The sequence below is a fragment of the Ursus americanus genome, chromosome 33, assembly GCF_024610735.1.
Source record: "Ursus americanus isolate L20-20 chromosome 33, mUrsAme1.1.p, whole genome shotgun sequence".
NCBI lineage: Eukaryota > Metazoa > Chordata > Mammalia > Carnivora > Ursidae > Ursus > Ursus americanus.
Genome location: NC_142159.1, coordinates 20037039 through 20062026, shown reverse-complemented (window position 1 = coordinate 20062026; position 24988 = coordinate 20037039). Strand labels below are relative to the sequence as shown.

At 53.5% G+C, this 24988-nt stretch overlaps 1 protein-coding gene across 1 annotated transcript in view; it reads left to right on the top strand.

Annotated features, from left to right (window-relative positions):
• The window catches only part of KAZN (kazrin, periplakin interacting protein), a 1013652-nt gene extending 1003450 nt beyond the window's left edge, over nt 1-10202 (top strand). The window contains exons 15-17 of the mRNA XM_087858295.1: nt 295-461; nt 4911-5025; nt 6618-10202. Coding sequence (XP_087714421.1) covers nt 295-461; nt 4911-5025; nt 6618-6779 — 444 coding nt within the window. The 3' untranslated portion in view covers nt 6780-10202. The remainder of the gene's footprint in view (nt 1-294; nt 462-4910; nt 5026-6617) is intronic.
• Nucleotides 10203-24988: the final 14786 nt, after the last annotated feature.

Here is a 24988-nt window from a genome sequence, read left to right as displayed (position 1 = left end):
AATTACGGGCTGCCTGCCAAGGTCTGGGGATACGTCAGTGACAAAATAGTCTTGGTCACTGTCCTCATGGCCCTTAAAGAGTGGAGGTTCCCCCTCAGGCTTACACTCCCTGGTCCCCAGGGGGACAGGCCCTTGCTGTTGGGGGCATGTCCCCACTCAGAGCTGAGGGCACCTCAAGCCAGCAGGGCAGCCCCTCAGGACACCTGAGGACGACAGGGTGGCCCTCTCAGCCGAGCAGGGCAGGACACCAGGGCGGACCCATCAAGCCTAAGCAGCCCTGTGCCTTGCCCTTAGGAGTACGCGGACAACCTGACCAACAGTGGTATCCATGGTGCCGTGTTGGTGCTGGAACCCACGTTCAATGCCGAGGCCATGGCTACTGCCCTGGGCATCCCCAGTGGGAAGCACATCCTCCGGAGACACCTGGCGGAGGAGATGAGCGCCATCTTCCACCCGGCCAAGTGAGTGCGGGCTGCTGGGGCTTCTGGGGCTTCGGAAGCAGGGGATCCTGACCTTGCCCTGGCCCCTTCTCTTCCTGGATCCCACTTCTTGCCTACAACACAATGGCCTCCTTTTACAGATCAGGAAACGGGGGCTCCGAGAAGCAAAGTGCTTTAGCCTGAAGGTCATAGTTGAAAAAGGGGTAGAGGAGTGGTCAGGTCTTGAATGAAGTGTGCGGTGAAATCCCAAGCCCCACCCCCACCAGGCGTTTAGGGAAGGGAAAGTGAGCAGCACAGGTGGAAGGAAAGGCCATGCAGGGCTGGGGTTTGGGCTGGGAAGGATTCGCACTGGCCGGAGAGGTGGAGACGGCCATTCCAGGCAGGCAGAGCCGTGGGGAGGTACTAATGGTGTTGATGGTCCGGGTGAGCAGGCCACGTCAGCCTACCTACCCCAGTCTCCTCACCTGAAAAGCAACCAGAGAAAAAGCACCTGGACAGGCAAATTAGACCCCTTCCCAGTGGATTCTCTCCTTAAAATAATTGCAGTTAAGCTAAAGTCACCCTTTATTGGACACTTGCTATGGGCACTAATTTCATTCTCGTGACAATACGGAGAAATCGGATTTCACTATCCCTCCTTTATAGATGGAAAAACTCCTTCAAAAGGGCTAAGGTACTTGCCCAAGGCCACCAGCTAGTAAGGAGCAAAGCCCAGATTTGTCCTTTGCTCTATTAATATGGCATATTACAATGAGTTTCATACTTTGGGCCAACCTTGCATTCCTAGGATAAATGCCTCAGTCATGGTGTATAATCCTTTTTATACGGTGCTGGACTAGGTTTGCTAGCATTTTGATGCGGATTTTTGCATCTACATTTATAAAGGATGTTGGCCTGTAGGGCCTTTTTCTTGTGATATTTTTGTGTGGTTTTGGTATCCGAGAAATCCTGGCCTCATGAGTTGGGAAGTATTCTCTCCTCTTCTGTTTTTTTGTCTGTTTAAGTTTGTGAAGGATTGGTGTTCATTATTCCTTGAACATTTGGTAGAATTCATTGGTGAAGCCACGTGGTCCTGGGCTTTTCTCTGTGGAAAGTTTTGGTGTTTGTTGTGGTTGTGGTTGTTGTGGTTGTGGTTGTTGTGGTTGTGGTTGTTGTGGTTGTGGTTGTGGTTTGGCTTTTTGCTACTTCAATTTCATTTGTTATAGATCTATTCAAATTTTCTATTTCTTCTTGAATCAGTTTGAATAGTTTATCTCTTTCTAGAAATTTGTCTGGTTCATGTAGGTTAGCTAATTTGTTGACATACAGTTGATATTATGACCCTTTCTCTATAATAGCTCTTATTTCTGTAAAGTTGGTAGTAGTGTCTCCTCTCTCATTCCTGGTTTCAATAATTTGAGTCACTCTGTAATTCTTGGTCAGTCTAGCTAAAGCTTTGTCCATTTTGTTGACAGAGCTCAGATTTGAATCTGAAGCTTTCTGAGTCAGAACCCTGAGTGCTGAGCCCCAAAATCACATGAAGCCTCAGGAAGCAGCTGGGCCACACCCCACGTTACACAGAAACTGAGGCTTCAGTGGGAGTGGGGGTTGTGCATCCATGGCTATGATCCAAAAGTCTTGAACTGCCCTTCCCCATTGGCAGGCTAATACCCAAGAGATTCTCAAAGTGAGGTCCGTAGACCCCTGCAGCAAAACCATTGGTGCTCTCGTGATATGCAGATCCCCTGGCCCAAACTCAGATCCACAGGACCAGTATTTACTGGGAGAGCCCAGAAATCTACATTTTGGGCATTTTGAGGTAGTTCTATGGAGACCAGAGTTTGACAAGAACATTATTCCATGAGCCATGACTCAACAGGCACAAGAGGCTTTTCTCCTAAGAATTGTCCACTTTCCCTGACCCCCCCCCCCCCCGCTTCTGGTGCCCTGTGACCTGTAACAGCCTTAATATATTCTGAGCCCTGGAGGGGCAGCACTAGCTCAACATTAGGAGGCATTCATGTGTCTCATTAAACCCTTGACCACCTCTGAGGTAACAGGTGCATTAAGGACTATCTAGGTTTCGTGGGTGAGCACTGGGGAAGTTTCTCATGGGGCACAAATGGGGTGGGTTCTTATGTTGTTGGCAGGCCAAAGATTCCCTTAAGAATGAGATGAAAGCAATCCTTCCAAGATCAGGGTAAGGAAGAGGAAAGTGGACTCAGTCCTCCTCCTCCTTTTTACGGATGAGGAGTCTGAGCTGGTCAGCCAGGGCACCGAGAGGCAGTGTCTGTCCTTGGCCCATGTGTCAGTTCTTCGTGTGGCATTTTGGAGGCCTTTGCTGAGAATGTGCCACAGGCCAGAGGAAGAGATTTCAGTCACCTTGGGGGAAACAGAACTTCGTGAGTTTCTAAGAAATTTTAGAGACCACCCCTGTTAGTGCAAGAGTCCCCAGCTAAGCGAGGCACCAGTGGAGACGGTGATCCCCAGGCCTGGTTAATATCCCCACAATATTTAACCACATGCCTGGGGATTATATTAACCGGGCTCTTCAGGCTTTGCCCCAGGACATCTCTGCAGTGGTCCAAGCGGTGAAGCTGCCCTGTCCACTGCCCTCTTGCTCCTTCTTCTGTTGCTGACTTCAGCTTTCCGGAGAGAGAGAGGGCAGGGCAGGTGGTGCTGGCCCTTTGGGGTGAGTCCTTCCAGAATGCTCTGATGGGGTGGAAAGATTCTGATGGAGAAACATCCCTGACCATTGAATAGCGATCAAGGGCTAACCCAAGACTCCATCCCAGATTGAATCCAAGCCTGGGGGAGCCTGAAGGAAAGATAAGGTGAAATAATACATAAAGCAATTGGGAAAGAAACCCAGGCATGGTGAGGCACCCAACAATGCAACTATTATCAATTATTATTCCAAACCCACTACCAGCACCTCCATGGCTGCCTCCCTTTTTTCCTCCACAGGGAGATGGCTGGGATGTGAGTTCAAATCCTGGCTGTGCTGCTTTCTACCATGTTGGGTACCAGCAGGTGGTTTCAGCCCTCTGGACCTCCGTTTCTCGTCTATAATATGGAAATATGAGTCCTCCCTTCCTGGCAGCTTGGTTTTCAGGATTCAGGGAGGCAAACTGTATGCAGTGCACCTGACTCAGACCAACCCCCCAGCACCTGACAGTTCGTGACCCCCGGCTTCTCACAAGCACGGGAGTATCTCCATGACGTGCTTTCCTCTGGAATTGGTTACGTGGGGCCCCTTTCTGTCGATGCGCTCCAGCTTTCTCCGTAGCATTTCGGTGGGGAAGAGCAATTCCTCTGGGGCTCTGACAGACTTTACTGTCAAGCACGCGCAATCAGAGGCTTGGTCGTGTCTCCCATCTCTGCGGCTGGCAGGCTTCCCAAGCTACAGAGTGGGCAGAGGGGCTACTCGGGGGGGAAGGGACACCCATGACAAGGTGATGTGTTATGACATCCTGCCCACCCAACCCCTAGCAGCCATTGAAATGTGAGCCTAGAGACCAGGGGCTGGGACAGTTCAAGGTGGTCCCGTGTAATAAGGGCCTTTAGGGGCTCAATTGTAGCTCCTCCATCATCATCATCTGTGTGATTTTAGGCAAGATACTTGTCCCCTGGGGCGCCTGGGTAGCGCAGCGGTTAAGCATCTGCCTTCGGCTCAGGGCGTGATCCCAGCGTTCTGGGTTCGAGCCCCACATCAGGCTCCTCCGCTAGGAGCCTGCTTCTTCCTCTCCCACTCCCCCTGCTTGTGTTCCCTCTCTCGCTGGCTGTCTCTATCTCTGTCAAATAAATAAATAAAATCTTAAAAAAAAAAAAAAGATACTTGTCCCCTGTGAGCCTCAGCCTCAACTCCATCCTTATAGCAAGAAAACAGGCTTGACAACATGTAAACTAGTGGGCGTGGCTGAATTCCAATAAAACTTTATTTGCAAAATCAGTTGGCTGCCCGGCTCCAGCCTGCAGGCTGCTGTTTGCCAAATCCTGGTCGAACAGAAGCTTCCGATGCTTTAATAACACAAAGAAGGGAGTAATGGGGTCACTTCAGGCAACAAGTCAGTGGTGGGTGTGGGGGACACAGATTTCAAATGCGGAGTGGGGGAAATTTTCCTGATGCTTAAGTCATGCCAGGGAGCTCAAATGTAGGGATTCTCCCATCCAGTCTTCCTTTCCTGGTAAGGTTTGTCGCACGCTGGAGGGGTAAGAGCACGACCTTGGAGTCTCACAGGCTTCAGTTCAGATCTCAGCTCTGCCGCGTGCAGCTGGGTAATCCTGGGCAAATTGCTTAACCTCTCTAAGCACCACCCCTTTGCCCCAACTGTCCTGCAGGGATGTTGTGAGGATTGTATTCACCAAGTGCTTAGCACGGGAGAGGGCACACAGGTCTACAGTAAATCACAGCAGTTATGGTCATTGTCACCCGTTTGAGCGTGCGCGTCTCTGGGGGCGGTAGCTGACTCTGTATGGGTCTCTCCCCAGCTCCTCAGGCATCCGGGAGGCTGAGCGTTTCGGAACACCCCCAGGGAGGGCCTCGAGCATCACCCGGGCGGGGAAGGAGGAGAACAGCGGTGGTATCAAGTACAAGGCTGGCCGGGTAAGTCACTGGATGCCGTCACCTGTGAGTCCTGCAGCCCGGGGGAAGGTCTTGCTGTCATCTGGGCCCATGGTGGCCCCTCCCAGCTCCTCTCTTGGCCTGTGGAGGAGGACCGATGGGCCAGGTCACAGATGCAGCCAGGAGAGAGGAAGCCACCTTCAGCTGACCTGCATGATGCTTAAGCCCCCACCCCCCAGGCTTAGAGTAGTATCTCCAAGTGCAGGTCTCACCGGGCAGTGGCTTAACAGGCAGACTCTGGGACCACCTGGGTCTCCTGATGCCAAGGGCCTCTGGGACGAGGGGGAACCCTGCATGCAGCCCGGCTGCCCAGACTCTGAGAACCGCTGACTTAGCTTTGGAACTCCAGTGACCCGACCGAAAGCAGCAGATTAGCCTCCGGTCTACGAAAGTTTGCCTCTGTTCACACAGACTCCGACTGACCCAGATTCCTAAGTGGAAGTGTGTAGGCACAGATGGGAGAAGGGGATAATCCAAAAATTCTTCCATTCACTCAGCAAACATTTGTTGGGTACTGATTGGGTTTGAAGCACCATCCTGAGCATGAATGGGGATCAGCATGAATCAATTCCCACCCTTACTCTTACGGTGCACTCAGTCTAGAATGTGCAGTCTCGAATAGGGTGAAAATTGGCTCTGGCAGGGGAGGGGCAAACCAGCCCCCCGCCGAAGAAATAGGTGTACCAACGGGACATGAACAGAAGCACGGTGTATCTGTGGTGTGAACATTTCACGGTGGGGTGCAATTAGGGAAAAAGTATCTTTAAAGTCTCCTTTTTTAAGGTAGCGGCACTGAACAAAAGGTTAAGGAACGCTGGTCTGGAAACAAAAGCAATCGAGGAAATACAGAGTTACAAAGCGCTGTCAGGATTATTCTCATAGACAGATGTTCGAAATAAGAGAGAAATCCGTACTGAGAGCCTAGTGCTTGTGACAACAACAGCTACGCTTTGCCCACACCTCTCCGTGTGCTTTACAGATCTGATTTCTACTCTTTATGACTCCCCTGGGAGAAAGGAATTGCTATTCCCACTTGGGAGCTGAGAAAACAGAGGCTCAGAGAGGGAAGGTGACTGGTCCAGGGTCACACAGCTGGGAAGTGGCAGAGCAGGGATCCAAACCCTGGTTTGTGAGTCTCCAAAGCACGCGCTTTCTTCCACACCAGGAGGTGCTAGAAAACTTCTCCCTGACCTGGGAACGCAGTCAGACTTCACGCCCGTGCTCAAACATTCTTACCTCTCCTCCATTGTTCCCATTCTCAACTCCCCTCCCGCTGAGGAGGGAGATGGGAGACTTTGGAGGACAATCAGAAGGACAGTTTGTCCACACCCTTGGCAGCCAACCAGTTCCCTCAGTTGGGAACACGAAGCTCTCTCCTAGGGTTAACTCCCGAAATCTGCTCAGTGTCTCTGAGCAGCAGAGTGTGATTACTGATAGGAGGAGCACAGAGAGGTTAGACAAGTTGCTTCAGGTCACACAGCAATTAGAACAGGGGACCCCCGATTCCCCAGATCCAAAACACTCAATTCCTCTTCTCTTCTCCCCACCCTTTCATCTCATGTTTCTCCTCTCAGCTGCCCCTGGGGAAGATAGGAAGGGGCTTCAGCAAAGACCCCGATTTTCATGACGACTATGGTTCTCTTCAAAACGAAGACTGTGGAGACGATGACCCCCAGGGCAGGCCCGAGCAGTGCCGTCTGGAAGGCTACAACGGCCTCGAGGTCACCAATGTGTAAGGAACGGGCGCTCTACTGGACCCAGCACGGACACACCCACCGAGGACGAGTAGCCAGAGGCTGTCACCACTGTACATAGGGACCGCGGGCCAAGGGTGCTCCTCTGCTCCCGGCGAAACCCCAGCAGACTGGCGCAGTTTCAGACGGGAGCCCCAGGGAGCAAGGAGGCACCGGCCTGCCAGTCCCAAGCAGGTTGTGGACCTTCCTGCTCAGTGGAAGGACCTGTCAGCCCAGCCTCTCTGTAACCCAGGCTCCCCGCTCAGAGTGACTGTCCGCCCATGAGCAGTCCAGGCGGTCCCCGGAGCCTGGAACTGAGCTGTCATGGTGGAAAGAGGCTGGCGGTTCCCCCAAACACCCTCCCAGAAGGAGCCGGTGGGACTCCTACCAGACACACAGAGCCCAGCGCTGGCAGTGCTTGGAGCCCGCAAAGCCTGAGGCTCACCAGTGGACCCTTCTGGCCAGCCTGGTGGAGCTCTTGGCTCCAGCACCCTGCCCCACATGACTGAGAACTCGGCTTCTGACTTGGGTCACTGAATCTCTCTTGGGAGAATGCCCAATGGAACGGTCATTCCCTTCCACCCGAAAAGCCGTGTGTCACGCGGGGGTGGACATGTAGAAAAGCTATTGCCTTCTCCCCCCGTGAGTGGCTACAGTGGGTGGAGGCAGATGGGTGATCCAGGCAGGGGTGGGGCTCGGCAGCAACATTTCTAGGAAATGCAGATTTCCTGCCTTCGGGATAAAGGATATCCTGAGGATAGGCGCGGGGATGATGATGGACTTAGGTCAGTGACAACCGAGTGCGACAGTGGGTTTGGGATTTTGGGAAAGGGAATGCTTGTCATTACTGACCCAACAGACCTTTGTTGTGAGGTCTCAGTCACCTGAAACAGGTGTGCACCCCAGCGCCCTCACTGAGATGAATCTGGCAGAGCAAAGTCATTAAGGTGGTGGAGAGAACCCCCAGCCCTTTTCCTGACCCTGCCACTGTTCTGCTATGTGGCTTCTTCCCAGTGGCCTCACCTCTCTGTGCCTCAACGTCTTCATCTGCAATACTTCTGGTTCCCTCCCGGGGGCGCTGTGAGAATTAACACTTGCTAATGTCTGTAACACACTTCGTAACCTCTCAGGAGACAGGTGGGAAGGTATGGGGACAGAAGGAAGCGTCCGATTTCCCACTGACGACACAGGACTGACATCGAACTGGTCCTCTGCAACTGTGTTCTGATTGGGGCCACATGCAGAAGGAGGACAAGGGGTACCTAACGTTCAGACTCTCTAGAGCCCCCAGTAGGGCTTGAGCAAAGACAGGGAGAAAAAAGTCCAAGTACAGCACCCTGGAAAATCAGTCTGATTCATGTGTTCGGGCTTGAGTCTGTTGACCTCGGTGCTGAGTGATGATTTGGGGGGGATGAAACGCATTGGGGTTCTACTGGCCCTTGGGTGGTCAGAGCGAATCATTTGTCGGGACCACAACATTGAAGCCGTTTGCCTGAGGCTCAGTGAGAGGTCTGAATTTCCAAGACTTGAACAGGTAGGCGTCAGCCTCCGAGAACCATCAGAGCCCATGTTCTTCAACCCAAGGAACTATTTCCCTCATAGGAAAAGCCTAAACCGAGGCCTGATGAACTTGAGTATGATTCCTCCCCAGCGCCGAAGACCATGGTGTTCTCTCTGACCTTAAGATAAGCACAGCTTTTCTTGCCGCTGGAAACCAAACGCCTACTGGTGGACGGGCGCACGTTTCACCTCCTCGGTCACATCTCCGATTCCAGGGCCTGAGGGAGAAGCTCCGGCATCTCACTTGGCTTTGCTGAGGCTCCAAACCCCGGGATCTTGGTGACGTCCAGCTACACACGGGGCCTGAAGAGGCAGAGCCCACAGCCTGGAGGGGGGCTCCCCTCTACCCTGATGCCGCAGGCCCCTCCCAAGCCGGCATCCAGGCTGGGTGACCCGGGACCCCAGGATATGTCTCTTGGAGAGCAGCAAGCCAGGCGGGACGTCACTCCCACGGGGTAAGCAAGGACAGCGCCAGGGGCCTGCATGTAGCTCTGACTATGGAAAGCCAGCGTTTACCCGAGCTGTCAGAAATGAAGCTGGCATCCCCCCTACATTCATTCCCATCGGGGATAAGATGGGCAAGTGGACAATTTGGGGGGTCACTGTCAGGGATGGCCTTGCCCCCCACAATTTGCAGCATTAGGCCAGCAGTCCTAGGGCAACACGAACAACGTCGAAAGCACCTTTCAGTCCAAATGATACCCTAGGCATGCTCCCCCCCGCCGATGCTCGTATCCTTGGCAGCCAGCTGAGCGTTTGGAACTGACTTTTCAACCCGAGGGCAGGTTGGTTGATAAATTAACCTCCACACAGAGTCAAATCAGGTGAGCTTTGTCTGCTAAAAAAAAAAAAAAAAAAACCCAAACTTCAGCTCTGCTTCAAGGACGGGCAAGAAGAGTGGCGGGTGCCGAAGGACTTAGCAGAGACATTCTGGTAGCTGACGGACTAAGGCTGGCGGAGTGGCCGCCTACAGAACAGGGACTTGCCACGTCCTGTCCAAAGGGCCCGAGCTGTGATGGGGCTTTCGGACCTGGGAAGGCGTGACCGTGCTTCTTGGAGAGGCGTCCTCTGCACCCATGGGTGCTAACCCCTTAACAAGAGGTAGTTGGTGCCAGCGGTTGGGGAGAACCCAAGTAGGCACAGGCACCCCGTATTTCTCTGAGAAGCGGGGGGCCAGAGCCCTTGGAAGGCACCTGTCCGGCAGACTCTTGGCTTTCTAACCCCAGGCCCCTCTGAAAGGCCCCTTTGTCGTTACCTGCACTGAAACTTTCTCCTAAGAAGTCTGTCTGTCACCAGGGCCCAGGCTATAGGAGGCAGGAAGAAGCCACATGAAAACCTGGACCAGATGTGGGAGACGAGAAGGGGCCTCTGCACTGCCCAGCCAGCACAGGGTGTGTGGGGGGGGAGCTCAGAACAGTGACCCCAAATCTTGAGATCACTGAATAGGGCTGCACATGGCAGAACGGGAAGATGTGGCAGGACGAGACCTCAGGGTCTGCTGCGGGGGCCCCCCGGAGCCCTCTAAGGCTCCAAGCCTAGCCCGCCCCACTTCCTGTTAAAACCCAAAAGTTGCGGCACCATCCTTCGCCGCTGCTCTCCCAGGCTCCAGCGGGCTCCGGGCAGTGGCACGGCCAGGAAAGAAAAGCCTGGGGGCACAGCGACTTCCAAAGCCAGTGTTATTACCAACGGCTGGCTGGCGAGAAGAATTTCCCAACACGAAGGCAGCTTGTGGCTGCAAAGGGATCAAGTTATCCGTGAGCAGAGATGATGTCCCTGGCCTTTCAGTGGCTGGTCACGGCCCCGTGTCTTCCCAGGAGTGAATTTTAACACTGTAACAATAAATACTACTGCACAGCTCTTTACTGATCAGGTAGCCCTTTTCTCTCATTTAATCTTGCCAACAGCCGCTTTGGGAGAGGAGATTACTGAGCCATTTCCTAGATGGGGAAACTGAGGTTGGGGAGGTGGAGGAGCTTACCCAGCTCCATAAAGCTAAGAATTCCCGAGGCAGGGACTCGGATTCAGTCGTCTGCCTCCCAACCCCAGGCTCGTCCGACCCCGCTGCACGCTTCATACCCCCGCTGTGTCGGTGATCCCACCCCCACCTCCCAGCGTAGGACCTACCTCACCAGGTGGCGTCACTCAAAGTGGAGTTCAGATGCGCTCTGTCCTGCTGGAAAAGTCTGGGGCCTGCCCTCCTGGTCCCAGGACGCCGCTGCCGGGAGGGAAGCATCTGGCAAGGGACCCCTCCCTTAGCATCCATGGCTTGCCCGTGTCACTCGTCCTGAGGTACTCATTTTGACATGGCCGGACAGATCTCCAGTGCTTGTGTCAGTCCGTTCAGGCTGCCGTGACGAAACATCACAGACTGGGGGGCTTACACACCCGTTCCGGAGGCTAGGCGTCCAAGATCAAGACGCCCGCTGCTCTTGGTGAAGGCTCTCTTTCTGGTTCGCAGAAGCTCACCCGTGGCCACGGGCATTGATGGCAGACAGTGGTAATGTGGTGGGGGTAATGTGGGGGCTCCCAGAGGACCTTTGAACTGAGACCTAAGTTCTGAGGAGCCAGCCCTGCCAAGACCCCCGGGGAGAAAAACATTCCAGGCAGTCAGAACTGAACTAGATGCTGAAGATATAATGGTGAATGAAATCTTGCCCAGCCTCCGCCCTTGCAGACCTTCCAGTCCAGTGGGGGAAAGAGACACAATGTGAGAGTGTAACCATGACCAGTCTTGAGAGAAGAGGTAGCTGGTAGTTGGGAGGGCTTATCACATGGGCATTTGATGTAGTCAAGAGGAGGTGAGGCCTGGATAGAGGAGAGTTCAGCAGGTGAAGAGGACAGGGAAAAGGATTCTAGACAGCCAGGACAGCATGTGCAAAGGTCCTGTGGTAGAAGGACCAGAGTAGATTGGGCTGAAAAAAGACCCACATGGCTGGGAGAAAGCAGTGAGGGGCTCATCTCCCGAGACTGCTGGAGGGACCTGCTGGACTCCTGCCCGTCTGTGTCACCCTGATTGCAAGCAGTGCTTCCCAACTGGACATGAAGTCTCTACCTTTTGCACATGGGGCCCTCTTTCCCTTTGCTCTAACTTGCAGCTCAGCTGGGCTCCTCGGGTCACAGAATGACACAATGGGCCCATGAGGTGGCACCAGGGCTGTCAAGGCAGAGCTGACTTGAGGCCAACGGAAGTGTCCAGTGCCTCTTTCATGACCCCAAGTAGAAATCTGAGATGTCTATTTGAAGCCACGCTGGTCGAAAGAGGACCTGGTAGTTCTAACAGAGTCTTAGGGTAGAATCTCGTTGGCTCAGTGGGATGGGGTCTCTGGCCTACCAGGAGTGGGGGCAGCCCGCCAGGTCTCACGTCCTGAGGGATGAGTGCCCGTGGCTCTTAGGGGACTTTGGCAGAGGGTGTTTTAATTGGCCCAAAGGCCTTCCACTTCCCTGATAGAGGTCTCCTCGCCCTAGCACAGATCCCAGGGGAGAGGAGCCCCCTGATATTCATGGAGGGAAAGAAACTTGAGTCCTAGTACCCAGCAGCTCATAGAAGCACCGATGATGGATTCAAGGATTCAGGGTCGGACCGGAGGTCAGACCTAATAACAGACAGCCTTGACTGGCCACCTGCCCTGTCCTTTACCACAGGGTTTCTCAACCTCGGCGCCATAGACATTTGGGACATACTTTGTCGGGGGCCTGCCCTGGGCATTGCAAGACGTTTAGCAGCACCCCTGGCCTCTACTCAGTGCTGCTGGTATCACCCCCTCATCTAGTCATGACAACTCCCACATTTTTCCAGATACCACCAAATGTCCCCCGAGGAGGCAGAATCCCTCCCCACCCCCCCCCCCCCGCCGTTGAGAATCACAGCTGGACGTGTTTTTGTCCATTGAATCTCCCCAGCAACCCTTTCAGGTAGGCATGGCTTTTCTCATCTGACAGATGGGGAAACTGAGGCATGGAGGGGTTACAAAGATTCCCAGGGTCCTGGACGAGTGAGTGGGAGCTGGGAGCAGACTGACTCTTGGTGGAGTCTGGGCTCGAAACCAATGGCCTGAGGCTGACCAGCCACACCCAGCTGTTTACAATAAAAAATTCCTAAAGCCAGATGTTCCCAGGGCAGAAAGGACTTCCTCCATAGTAAGTACATTATTGGAAGCTGGGTCCGCTCCCTCTGCCTGGCAGAAAATTGCTCGGTAAATTACAGGTTTGAAGGCGGCCTCGGGAGCTCCTGACTTAAAACAGGGTAATAATTTAGGGACTAGAACAGTCTGGTTGAGTGAGTTCCCATAATAGCTAATCTCACACCACACCCCCATCATGCCCATTTTATTAAAACACAAGCAAACAAAAAAATAGGAAACAAGCATAGGTTTTGGACACTCGCCCAAGGCCTCGTAGAAAATTAGTGACAGAGCCTGACAGCAGCTGAGATGCCAGCCCGCCTTCCTCTGCCAACCCCGCTGGGAGTCACAGACCTGGCCCGGGGCTGACCGTCCCCGCAGGCTCGGCCACAGACACAGGCTGTGCGGTCCGAAGCCCATTCCTGTCCCTGTCTGGGCCTCCCTATCTCTGCTGGGCTTGCTTTCCCCTCCTCTGCCAACCTTGGGGGATGGCTCCACCTTCACTTCTCGGGGGTGGGGCTGATCCGGGGGCTCCTCTCACCCTCCCTGCCTCCACCCCCTCCATCCCCACCCACACCCCCACTCCTGCCTTCAGGGAGGTCACAAGATCCTGGCTGGACCTACTCCAGCCCTGTGGCCCCAAGGCGGTGCAAATGGCCCCAGGAGTAGGTGCTGAGATCTGAGAGGGGAAACCAGAATGCTTTTATCCAGACGGTTCCAAGGAGGGACTGCAAGGTTCGCGCTCACTTTCCTTTTGGATCTTGAGCCGTAAGATGCGCCCCAAGTTTGCAGGCTGCGTGTCCCTCCCACAAGAGGATGCCCCAGAGGGCGGGACTCACCCAGGGCCAAGTACAAGACGGTTGAAGGCAGCAGGGGGGATCATATATTCTCTGGACCAACCTGTCGCTGCCAGACCCACCCCTGCCTCCCGAGTTTTGGGTGAGTGACAGCCTACACCTCCCCCACCCACCCCCTTTGCTTCCCTGTTTGAGTTTGCAGAACTGCCGTAACAAAGTGTCCTAAACATCGAAATTTTATGTCTCACTGTTCTAGAGGCTAGAAATCCAAGATCAAGGGGCCAGCAGGGTTGAGGCCCCTGTCTGCGGCGTGTAGACGGCTTTCTTCTCCCCAGGTCCTCACACGGTCTTCCCTCTCTGTGCCTATGTCCCCGGTCCCTCTTCTTATAAAGACACCAGTCATATTGGGTTAGGGCCCACCCTAATGGCTTCATTCTAACTCAATTACCTCTTTAAAGACCCTGTTCCAAGTATAGTCCATTCCGAGGGTGACACTTGCAACATGTACATTGTGGGGGGACACAATTCAGCCCCTAACACTCTCCCCACTTCTCCCGCCGGCTTAAGTCGTCACGAATTGGGTTTCAGTCTCCTGACCCTTGAGCCTCCGTTAAGCTACATGCTGTCCACTGGACTTGACCCCAAAGTGCTCCTGTCCCATCTCCTAATCCCTCCATAGGCCACCTACACACACACACACACGCACACGCGTGCGCACACACGGCCTCCCCCCCCACATTTCAAACACTGTCTGCACTACACAGAACATGGAAGGATGAAATTATTTTAAATTCTTTTTTTTTTAACTGACCTAATCTTCCTAGCTAGAGGCGCCCTCCCTTGAGTCTGTGACATTGCATTTGTGGCGACAAGGCTGCCCTGTGTCTCCTCGCCACCACGCCATCATCTGGACACCCCACAGGATGTCACCTCTGTGACACATATGGTGCATCCAGGAGTTGGGATCATGGCCCCAGGGTCACCGGGTCCAGGATAGACGGGTCTAGAGCCACTACAGCTCCAGTCCCACCACCCACCACTAGATGGCGAGAATCTCCGTCCCTTGCCCGCCCAACTCAGCTCCACCCAGGAAGGAGCAAACCCAGACCCCCAGCCACCCCTACCCAACCGGTACAGCTTCCCGTGGGCAGGTGTCCCTGCCCCTCCCTGCAGCCAAAGAGGGTGGCTCTTGATGGGGAAATGTCTTTTGTTTTTGTTTCCCCCACATGAGGCAAAAACCCATCTTCAGTGGGACAGGCAACACTTGGAAGCTGGGCTCAGGACAAATTGGAACACCTGTTGACCCACCCAGATTCCCTCCCAGGCAGGACCCCAGATCCTGAGCGGGCACAGTGCTGGAGGTGAGCTGAGGACTGGGGCCGATGTGAACCCAGGCTCCAGCAGTGTCCCTCCCTCTGAGGGACCCCCGGTGGGTGGCCCCAGGAGCAGGACACTTGCTGGGAGGTGGCGGGGAGCAGCACGGTACTTTTCCCCAGCCCATGTCCTCAGGCAGAGAAGGCTATAAAACAGCCCCACAGGACTGTATCTGACTCTCCAAGAGAGTCAGTTGCACAGTTAGGGCACCGGAAGCGTGGCCACAAACTTCACCTTGTCCAGCCGCCTGCCTCGTCCTCACATTCTTAGACAGTCAATGAGCCTTCCTCCTGGCCCCTGGGCATGCCGAAGAGGGCCTCTCACCTCCGGTGCTAGGTCACCACAGGGACGATCAGGCAGCCAGGTGTGGGGAGGGGGCGGCCCTTGGTGCAGATGAGGACAAATGCATGGAAGGGCTCTGTGGTGGGCGGATCAGTGGGTCCCCGGAAACACCCACACCCCGTCCCCAGAACCTGTGACCCTGTTAGGCTACGCAGTCAAAGGGGGATTCAGATCGCTGATGGGATGAAGGCTGCTACTCAGGTGACTTTAAAATAGGGAGGTGATCCTCTTCTAGTATTGTCTGGATGGGCCCCGTGCAATCACAGGCTGTCTCAGAAGTGGGCGAGGGGGCAGAAGAGGAGAGCGCAGGGAGACGTAATCACGAAGAAGAAGCCGGGCTGGCTTTGCAGACTGGCCGCATGGGTCGGGATCCACAGAGCGTGGGAGCCTCTAGGAGCTGGAAAAGACAAGGAGACAGATTCGCCCCTGGAGCCTCGAGGAAGGAATGCAGCTCTGCCCACACCGGGACGTGGAGCCCAGGGAGGCCCGTGTGGGGCTTCTGGTCTGCAGGACTGAAAAATACTACATCGTGTTGTGCGAGGCCTCGCGTTTGTGGGCTTTGTTAAGCGGCCCTGGGAAACGACCGGCCAAGGCAGCGTAGGGGGCTCGCCACACTTAACCCTCTGCTCAGCCCCGGAGGAGCGGGCGAGGGAAGCAGCCTCCGTTTTGCAGAAGAGGCTCAGTGAGGCTGATGAATGTGTGGTTTCACGTTGTGGGGTAAGAGGAAGACCTGGGGTCAAACTCCGCTCTGCCAGACCCCAAAGCCGAGATCTTTGTGATGCCCTGACAGCAAAGCCGTGTGGCCCAGGTATGGGCGGGGTGCGGGGGGCTTCTGGAGTGGCTCCCATCAGCCCCACCTCCTGGTGGTCGCACTCGAGTGAAACCCCCTCCCCTTGAGTGTGACTTGCTTCTAAGAATAGAATCCAGCGGAAAGGATGGGATGTCACTCCTAACGTCAGGTTACAATGAGATCCTCAATTCAGCCCTGATGGAGGTTCTTCTAGACACGGCACTCGCTCGTACCAGGCTTCCCCTCCTGCCCCCCCAGCGTCTGCAGGAGCACAGCCTAAGGGGAACGGACTCAGGGCCCAGAGACCTGCCTTCAAGGTTGGTCCCACCACTGCCAACCTGCGTGGCCTTGCCTAGACAACACCCCAACCTCAGTCACCTCGTCTAGAAAAGGGGCATGAGATTAAGTGTACCTTTCTCTCCCTGGGTTGTTGGGGGGATTGGGTGAGACCGAGGCGAGGGAGTATCCCGAGGGGCAGAGTCCTTCCAATACCACTCTTGTCATGTAACTGTCACGGCTGAGCTCATCATGCCCCGTGCACCACACCTCGGAAGGGGAAGTGGTTCTGGCTGGGAGGGGGCAGGTGGAGGGGGAGAAATTGTACGGTAACAGAAGCAAATCATGCTGTGAATTTCAGGCAGTCACTCGTCACCCACTTATCGAGGGTCAGCAATAAGGAAACAAATGGTCCCTCCCCTCGAGGGCCTTACCTTCTACTGAAAGAAGCCATGTAAGGAAATGAATTCCCTGAGGAGTAACAGGAGCTCTCGTGGGGCACCCGAGGCACAGAAAAGGCCACAAAAGGGGTGCCCCGGCCTCCTAGGGCTCTCCGGTGGGCCTCATCTGTGTGGGGGGATGACAGCGCCCTCCTGAACCCGAGTTTGAGAAAACTGTAGGGAAAAGGAGAGGGAGTCAGAGCAGAGCAGAGAGAGCCCAGCGGCCAGAGAGGGCACGAGTTCGGGTCCACCTCGGCCTCTGATTTGCTGTGTGAACCCCGGGCATGGAAGCCACAGCCCTCACCGGTCTCAGCTTCTCATCCAGAAATGACAGCATCAGGGCAATGCAGCCCTTCCAGCCCTGACAGTGGGGATTCTAGAAAAGATGGTGATGATCCCACGAGAATGCTCTGCTGGACTGACTCTGAACTTGGTGGTTCAGCCGGACGGCATTCCCCAGGAAGGGAGAGGGGGAGGGGTGTCTGCCCCAGCTCCCCCACCGCACCCCACCTGACTCCCCACACCGCCGCTCTGTGCCTGTGCCCAGAGGGGTCTACTCTTCAGAGGCCACCCCAATGTCCTCGTGGCTCCTCGTAAGAAGTGGGCCCCGGTCATTTATGTTTGTACCACACAGGACATGGGGCTGCTGAGCTATTCAGCACAGCCCTGAGTGGGCGGCGATGACCCGTGCCGGATTGCCCCCTCAGGGCTCAGCTAAAGGGGTACAGGTGGGCCATGGGCTGCCGGCTCAGTTCTGTCTGTCAGCCATGGCAGATTGTCATTATTGGGATTATCGGGACTGCCCCCCCCCCCGCCCCCTGACAAATGTGTGTATCACACACCACCCATTTGCTGTACTGATATGATTCTGATTCAGGAAATAATCTAGACCTGGAAGGCAGAAAATGAAAGAAGATAAACGTCCTATATGCCTCAAACATACAGATTAAGAGGGAGATGTAAATATTTTTCTAATAATACAAAGTCTATTAACTCTGGAGTCAGTTTTTAGTTTTTCCCATCCATTATCTTAGATAAGTAATGTATGTGAAAAGTTATTCATATAGGTTTACAATTATTCATAGGAGCTGAACAGATACTCGTGGAACAGCCTGGAAAACCACATAGGCTTTAACACCGTTGTTGCTATAAGAAAACAGATTTGATTCCCAGTTCGCGCACCCATCAAGACACCTTTGGAATGTAACTGGCTGGTCAGGACGGACTGGCCAGCTCCTTCTCGACTACTTTAATCAGGAACATTCATGGTGCAATCGTCACTGCTCATGCCATTGGGTAAAAAAGACAGAACTTTTTCTCCCCTAGGCGCCATCCTGTTAAAGAAACTCCAGATCTGAGAAAGGGGGAGAAAAAACCCTTAAGTCAATGCAAGGGGCAGGATCTAAGTTAAAACCTTCCGGGGAAGAAAGTTACCATGAATTTCACAGGAAAATGAGACGATCAAAAATTTAAACCGGACTCCTTCTAAAGGGGCTAAGACAATTTTAATGATTCAAAGATTCATAAAAGAGACTTTGGATTAAGTGCCCGCTGCCAAGTGGTGAAAGGGTCCTGAGAGATTCATCCCCTCAGCCTTCAGGAGACCCGCAGGTGCACCCAGACCAGTCACCTCTCGCCAGAAGCAGCCTTATCTGTTGACCTCATGGTACCAAGCTGTGCTGGAAAGCAGGGCCCTAGTTCCGGGGTCCTCGAGAGTAGGAAACACCTGCATGGATGTTTAAAATACAGACGCTCCCTAGACACGCTGAGCCAACTAAGGGGTTCTTAATCCTGGAGGCGAGCCATGGTAGAAACACCTGGGGGGTCCTTTCCACCCTGATGTTAGGGTCCCGCCCCCAGAGATTACTATTCAATTGGTCCGGGGTGGGGCTCAGTTCTTCTTTAAAAGGTGTTGCTGATATGCAGCCAAGATTGAACACCGCTGACTTTTTCATCCAACTTCCCACCGAATATAGGACTTTCCCAAGACAACGTGACAGGTGTATCTAGCTTAAATTCCCAGACATCCCCCGCCCCCCCTCCCCCCCCCGCCCCCCCGCTTCTTGCTGCTGAGACCAGAGCAAGCACTATGTAAATTCTGGCTGCCATTTTACTATCATCATCTGTATGTGGTCATAGCGGCACGTTCAGCCCACCTGTCCCGGAATCCCAGGGGCCAGGACCCTCTGGTCTAGGTAGAGCATGGGAGCTAGGCTAAGCCCATCAGAGTCGTGCTTCATTCCCCTACCTGCCCCCACCCACCAGGTAACCTACTTCTCGGTTGGAAAAGTTAACGTATGAGAACTAACAAGGTCATGTGTAGAAAGACTTTAGCCCAGTACCTGGTAAGCTCTAGATAAAGATGGTAGCTGGCGCCCCTCCCCAAAACAACGGTTGATTGTTTTCCCAATGGCTTTCTCATGCTAGGCCTTAGTGTAAGCGCTTTGGCGACACTAACCCATTTAATCTTTATAATAACCTCGGAAGATAGGTAACATTATCCCACTTTTCAGGAGAGAAACCCCTAAAACCTGCCATGTGAGATTGAATTATTAGCCATTATTCTGGAATCAGCCTCCCCTTCAGGCCTGACTGTTGTCTATTCATTCAACAAACATTTAGTTGAGCGCCTGCTGGATGCCGGGCACTGTTTTAGGCACAGGGAATATTGCACTGAGACAGTCCTGGAGTTCCCATTTTAGTGGAAAGGACACCAGTACAGAAGGGAATCCTTAGCAGAAACCAGCTCCTCCTGGCTTTTGCAAAAGGGGATTTCCTGGGAGTGGCCCTCAGGGCATTGCTAAACGCACCCGCCTGCTCAAATTCAGATCCAAACGAGGAGCCTCTGGCTGGCGAGGCCTGGGTCACGTGCCCACCACCGTGGCTGCGGGAAGGGAGAGCTCCCAGTGTCCTCCCTCTCTACCAGACCTTGTCCAGAGGTGAGTAATTCCCCCAAAAGGACATCAGGCGGGTGGGGAGAAAGGGGAGATGGATGCCAGGCAGGCAGAAAACAAGCATCTGTGACCCCAGCCCTCAGATACTTAAAGACACAACCTTCTGCCTGGACCCGGTCTCTCCTCTGAGCTGAAACCCTGTTCCCCCCTTGGGACTTGGTTTCCATCCACCTGACCCTGGGCCTGTATGACTTTAGACCTGAAAGCTAAAGTAACCCAGCCATACCGGGGACAGGGTCCAACCAGAGAAACAGAACCAACGGGAGACATGTGTGGAAATGTAGTGCAAGGAGTGGGGGGGGCTGGCGAGTGGAGCCTGAGCTCGGTAGGGCGGGCCAGCGGGAAGGGCGGGCTAACGCTCTGGGGCAGGGGCGGGGCAGCCGTCCCTAATCCACAGGTGGGGTTTATCCTTCATCAGGGAAACCTCAGCTGGGCTCTTAGGGCCTTTCAACTGATTAGATTAGCCCTACCCAGATTATCTGGGATAACCTACTTTACTTAAAGTCAATCATCCCAGACTTTGATCACGTCTATACAATACTTTGGCAGCAACACCTAGATTAATATCTGAGGGTAACTGAGGGCCGAACCTGGCCGGGTTGACGCATCGAAGTGTCCCATCACACAGAGGCGACCTCCCTAAGCCTCTGAGAACATGCGGCACGTTTAGGGTCTCAAGAGAGACTAAAGGAAAATCGAATGCCAAGTTCAGTTCGAATTTCAGACACACAATGAATAATTGTTTAGTATACATATGAGAGACAGCACAAGGAAGGGAGGGAGGGAGGGAGGGAGGGAAGCAAAAAATATTCTTTAAAAGCCCTCCTACATATAAAGACTTGAACTCGGGAGCAACCCCGGGAAGAAATGGGGCGCAAGGACCCTTGGCCCCTCTCGTTCACTGACCAGCCATGCATTTGGAGAATATTTATTGAGCAGCTATTATGTGCGAAGTGTAAAGTATAAAGCTAACATTCCCATAGTGAGTGTGTATTCCAGGTTCTAACTGCATTGTGTGCTTATTAACTCATTTCACATGCACAAATCAGTGGGGTAGGTATAATTCCTATTTTATAATGAGGCAACCAAGGCAAAAAGATTAAGAAATGGTCCACAGTCCCAGAGCAGGTAGACCTGGGATTTGAACCCAGGTAGTTTGACTTCAGAGCTCATAACCCTTGATTGCCTGTGTATTAGTCAGGGTTCAAAGCAGCAGAACCAGCAGGAGATTTTATATGCATCTAAAGGAAGGGAGGGAGAGGGGGAAGGAGAGAGAGAAGGAAGAAAGGGAGGGAAGGGAGGGAGGGAAGGAAAGAAGGAGGGAAGGAGGGAGGGAGGAATTACCCTTTAAAAGGCTTTATATACGATAAATACGTATATATGTATACGTGGCTTGGAAGGCACATTCTGTCACCTCCCCGTCACCTCACGCTCTGTCGGTCACACAAGGCCAGCCCTATTCAGTGTGGAAAGGGATGCCCAAGATGCGAACACCAGGAGGTGGGGGGTCACCCAGGCCATCGCAGAGGCCCTGTCCCTCTAGGTACTGAGCTTTGTACTTGGGGAATTGACAGCCAACAAGACCAGCTCCTTCCCTGCCCTTCTAATGCCTCAGAGCACAAGCAACAAAACAATCAATAAGTAAACAAATAAATAAATCATTACAAACTGCAGTGTTATGTAGAAAGCAGAGGGCAGCTGGGGTGACTCATTTCCAGCAGGGAGGGTAGGGAAGGCCTCTCCAAGGAGGTGACATTTGAGCTATGACCTGAAAGATGAGAAAGAGGTGCCAGTCAGCGCGGGTCCGAACGGCAAATGCAAAGGCCCTGAGGTGGAAAAGGCTCGGGGCCCCAAAGAAAAGGTCAGTGGGGCTGGAGCATATTCGAGGAGTGTGGCCTTATGTGAGGTTTGATCCGTGCAGGTGTTTGTAGGCCTGCTGAGTGGTTAGAGCTTTGTCAAAACGCCTCCCAGAAAAGAGAATGGGGGGAGCAGGCAAAGGACAGGCAAAGAAGCATCGAAGTGATCTCCCCTCCCCCAAACATACCCACGTACACACACATGTCCACACTCACACATTTCCTTGGTTGCAGGGCTCAGTCCCATGTTGGGGGCAGACATGGTGAGACTTTCCCTGGCTGACTTTGGGGAAGGGAACCTAAAGGAGGGATCTAGAAGAGGACCTTGTACCTGGAACTCAATGGCCCTCTTTGCAAAGCACACCTGGCCTGCACTCAAGGTGGTCTTGTATCAGCACCAACAGCGACCTGCCAGGGACGCCTATTGGCGCTGCCTTCAAAATATTACTGGCACACGTCTCTCTCCACTGTCCCCGCCTGCCAGGCCAAGCCCATCATCTGTCCCTGGATTATCGTCACAGCCTCTTAGCTGGTGTCCCTGCTTCTGCCCTTACTGTCTAGTCTCCACATAGCAGCCAGCTCCCCTTAGGAACGTTAAGTCAGGTCTTGTCACTACTCCTGGGCAACTCTGAAGGCTCTGCATCTCACTGAGTAAAAACCGAAGTCCTAGCCACCTATGTGGCCCCTCTGCCCCTCCCCTTTCCGACCTCCTCTCCCACACCCCTCCCACTTGCTCAACTCATTTCCGCCAAACAGTTCTCAATGTTCCCCGGATACCCCCAGGGTCCTACCCCAGGGCCCTTGCACCTGATGTTCTCCCTGCCCAGAACACTGTCCCCATCCCACAGCCCCCGCCTCACCCCCCCAGCATCCCTCACCTCCTTCAGAGCTTCTGAATGTCACCTTCTTGGACCACTTTGTTCAAAACGCCAACCCTCCCTGTCCCCCAAGCCTCTAGCAACTCCCATCATCCTCTCTTTGTTTTACTTATAGCACTGACCTTTGTCCAACTTACTTCACTTTATGTACTTACTTACGAGGTTTATTGTCTTGTCTGCTGTGAGCATGTCACGTTATATGAGGGCAGGCATGCTAGTCTGTGTCCTCCCCTGCTGTATGCCCAGAGACTAAACCAGTCCCGGCACACAGTAGGTGATCAATAGAGTAAGTCTAGAATCTGACACCCACTAATCATGGAAGGGTGACTACTAGGGGACTCCAAACTTTGGGAACAGCAGCTCCCGTTTAGCCGATAGCCCTGGGAAAGACCAGTGACTACGATCCCTTCCTCCCAACTTACAGAGATGGCCACTGGAGGCCAGGATTCTCTGGTCCGTGGTCCTGTCACTTACCAGTTGTGAGGCTTCAGGCAGGTGCCTTCTCTGGCTGTCAGTTTTCCTATCTGTAAATGGGGAAGATGTACTCGTGCATCTCTGAGTTCCTCCATGACATTCGAGACTTTAGCAGGCACCATAAGCAAGAGAAAGAGAACTTTCTTCCAAGTTTCAGAAAATCTCTACGTACATCACCAGCCTAAGGTCAGATGACATTTTTTTTTTTTTAAAGATTTTATTTATTTATGTGACAGAGAGACAGCCAGTGAGAGAGGGAACACAGCAGGGGGAGTGGAAGAGGAAGAAGCAGGCTCACAGCGGAGGAGCCTGATGTGGGACTCGATCCCGGCACGCCGGGATCACGCCCTGAGCCGAAGGCAGACGCTTTAACGACTGCGCTACCCAGGCGCCCAGATGACATTTTTGAAAGGGGAAATGCTGTTGGCAAGTGGCCAGCGTATTTTTACATCTTCTTCTGAACGTGGCTGCTGTGGTGTGGTGCCCTCTGTCTCCTTTCTGCTTCTCAGACTCTCATGCCTGTAACCCGGAGGCGGCTGTGCAGGGGGAGGGGAGAGGAGGGGCGGGAAACACGCTAGTTCCCTATTCCCTGATCTTGGAGCATTTTCAAATAGAACGTCTAAAAGGCCTGAAAGCACTTCAGGGCGTATGCCTGACAGAAACAGGAACTTCCGTGCCCCAAAAGTCAGGTGCAAAAGTGTTCCTAGCTTCTTTATTCATAGTAGTCCCAACCTGGAAAGGAACTGAATAAAAACATATATTATGGGATATTCCCATGATGGAATATTATACAGCCGGGAAGGAAAAAATTAAGTGCAGATGTACGAAAACCCAGACCCAATGTTGAACGAAAGAAGTCAGACACAAAAGAATACATCCTGGACGATTCTGTTTATTTGAAGTTCAAAAACAGGCAACAGGGCAGCCCTAGTTGAAGGTGATAACGGTTAGAATTGAGGACTCTGGGGAGTCGTGAGCTGGGAAAGGGTATGAGGCAGCCTTCCTGGGTCCTGGGAACGCTCTAGATTTTGATCTGGGTGGTGACCACACGGGCACGTGCATAGGAAGAAACCCAGCGAGCCGTCCACTCAAGAGTTTTGCACTTCACTAAATGTAAATTATGACTCAATAAAAAGAAATAAATAAAAATCAGTAAAAGGCTGGAACCAGAGGAGAGTTCCAGCACAGGGAGACCCCACCACCACCACCACCCATCCACAGGGGATTTCCACGGGGTGGGGTGGCAGTTCCCATCTCCCCTGGCAGCCCACGAAGTCATTAACTCAGAACTCAGCGCGTCTGGCCACGACTTCCTCCTTCTGAGCAGCCTGGTCCCCAGAAGCCAAGAGGACACGGGACACAGGCTGCTTACCCTCCTCCACTGCCCTCCTACCTCCTTCCTGAGAGCCCTCTGAGTGGGCCCCACGTCTCCAGCCCTTGCCCTCCTCTTCCAACAGTGTTCCATAACGCAGGATGCACTGGAGAGGAAATCGCAGCCTGGCACCTTCCTCCTGGTCTCGACAGCTCGCTGGGTCAGTCCTGCAGCTGAGACACTGAGAGTCCAGGTGGACTAGCAGCACTATGCCCTTGACACTCCAATCACAGGTCTGCTGAGGAACCCCCACCTCAAGGGCAGCGACCCTGTGACCCCACCCCTCCCTGACCTAGAACAGTTTCATTTGTGTTGGGCGTTTCTCTTCAATAATAAGGTCTTCCTTTTACAGAGCAATTTGAGCCAGGCATTGCTTGCTGCCCTTCAGACAGTGACTTGGTCAGGACTCTCACTAAACCCATTTTACAGATGAAGAAGCTGAGGCTCCACAAGGTTAAATGCCTCCCCCAAGGATCTGTAGTCAGTGACTGCGGAGCCAGGATTGGATCCCAGGCAGCCCAGCTGCAGGGCCAGGTGCCCCTAAGTACCGAGCTAGACTCCCTCCCATAGGAACAACTCAAAATCAAGCGCCAGCATTTCGAATGGTGCCCCGTGTTAGCTGAAGAGCAATCTAAGTGAAAGAAAGTGTTAAGTTTCTAGCAGGAATTTATCTCAATGTCACTTAATACCCATTTTTAAACGTTGAATTACATTGAACTAAAGACAAAACAAAACCTTCCCTGTTTCTGGCCAAACAGAGGACCAGGTAGCTCGATGGTGCTGTCCAAACCCGGTCCCGAGGCTGTGCAGGTGGATGCCGCCTCGGAGAAAACCCAAAGACATGGGGTGGGTCTGTCTTCTCTAGGGGCTGCACTGACTCATTGTTCCCAGGCGGTTGGCTGCAGACAGCCTCAGAGCAGAGCCCGTGGCTGGGCAGCGGGCTGGCAGGACAGACGGCTTATCAGCTGCTCCTGCCCA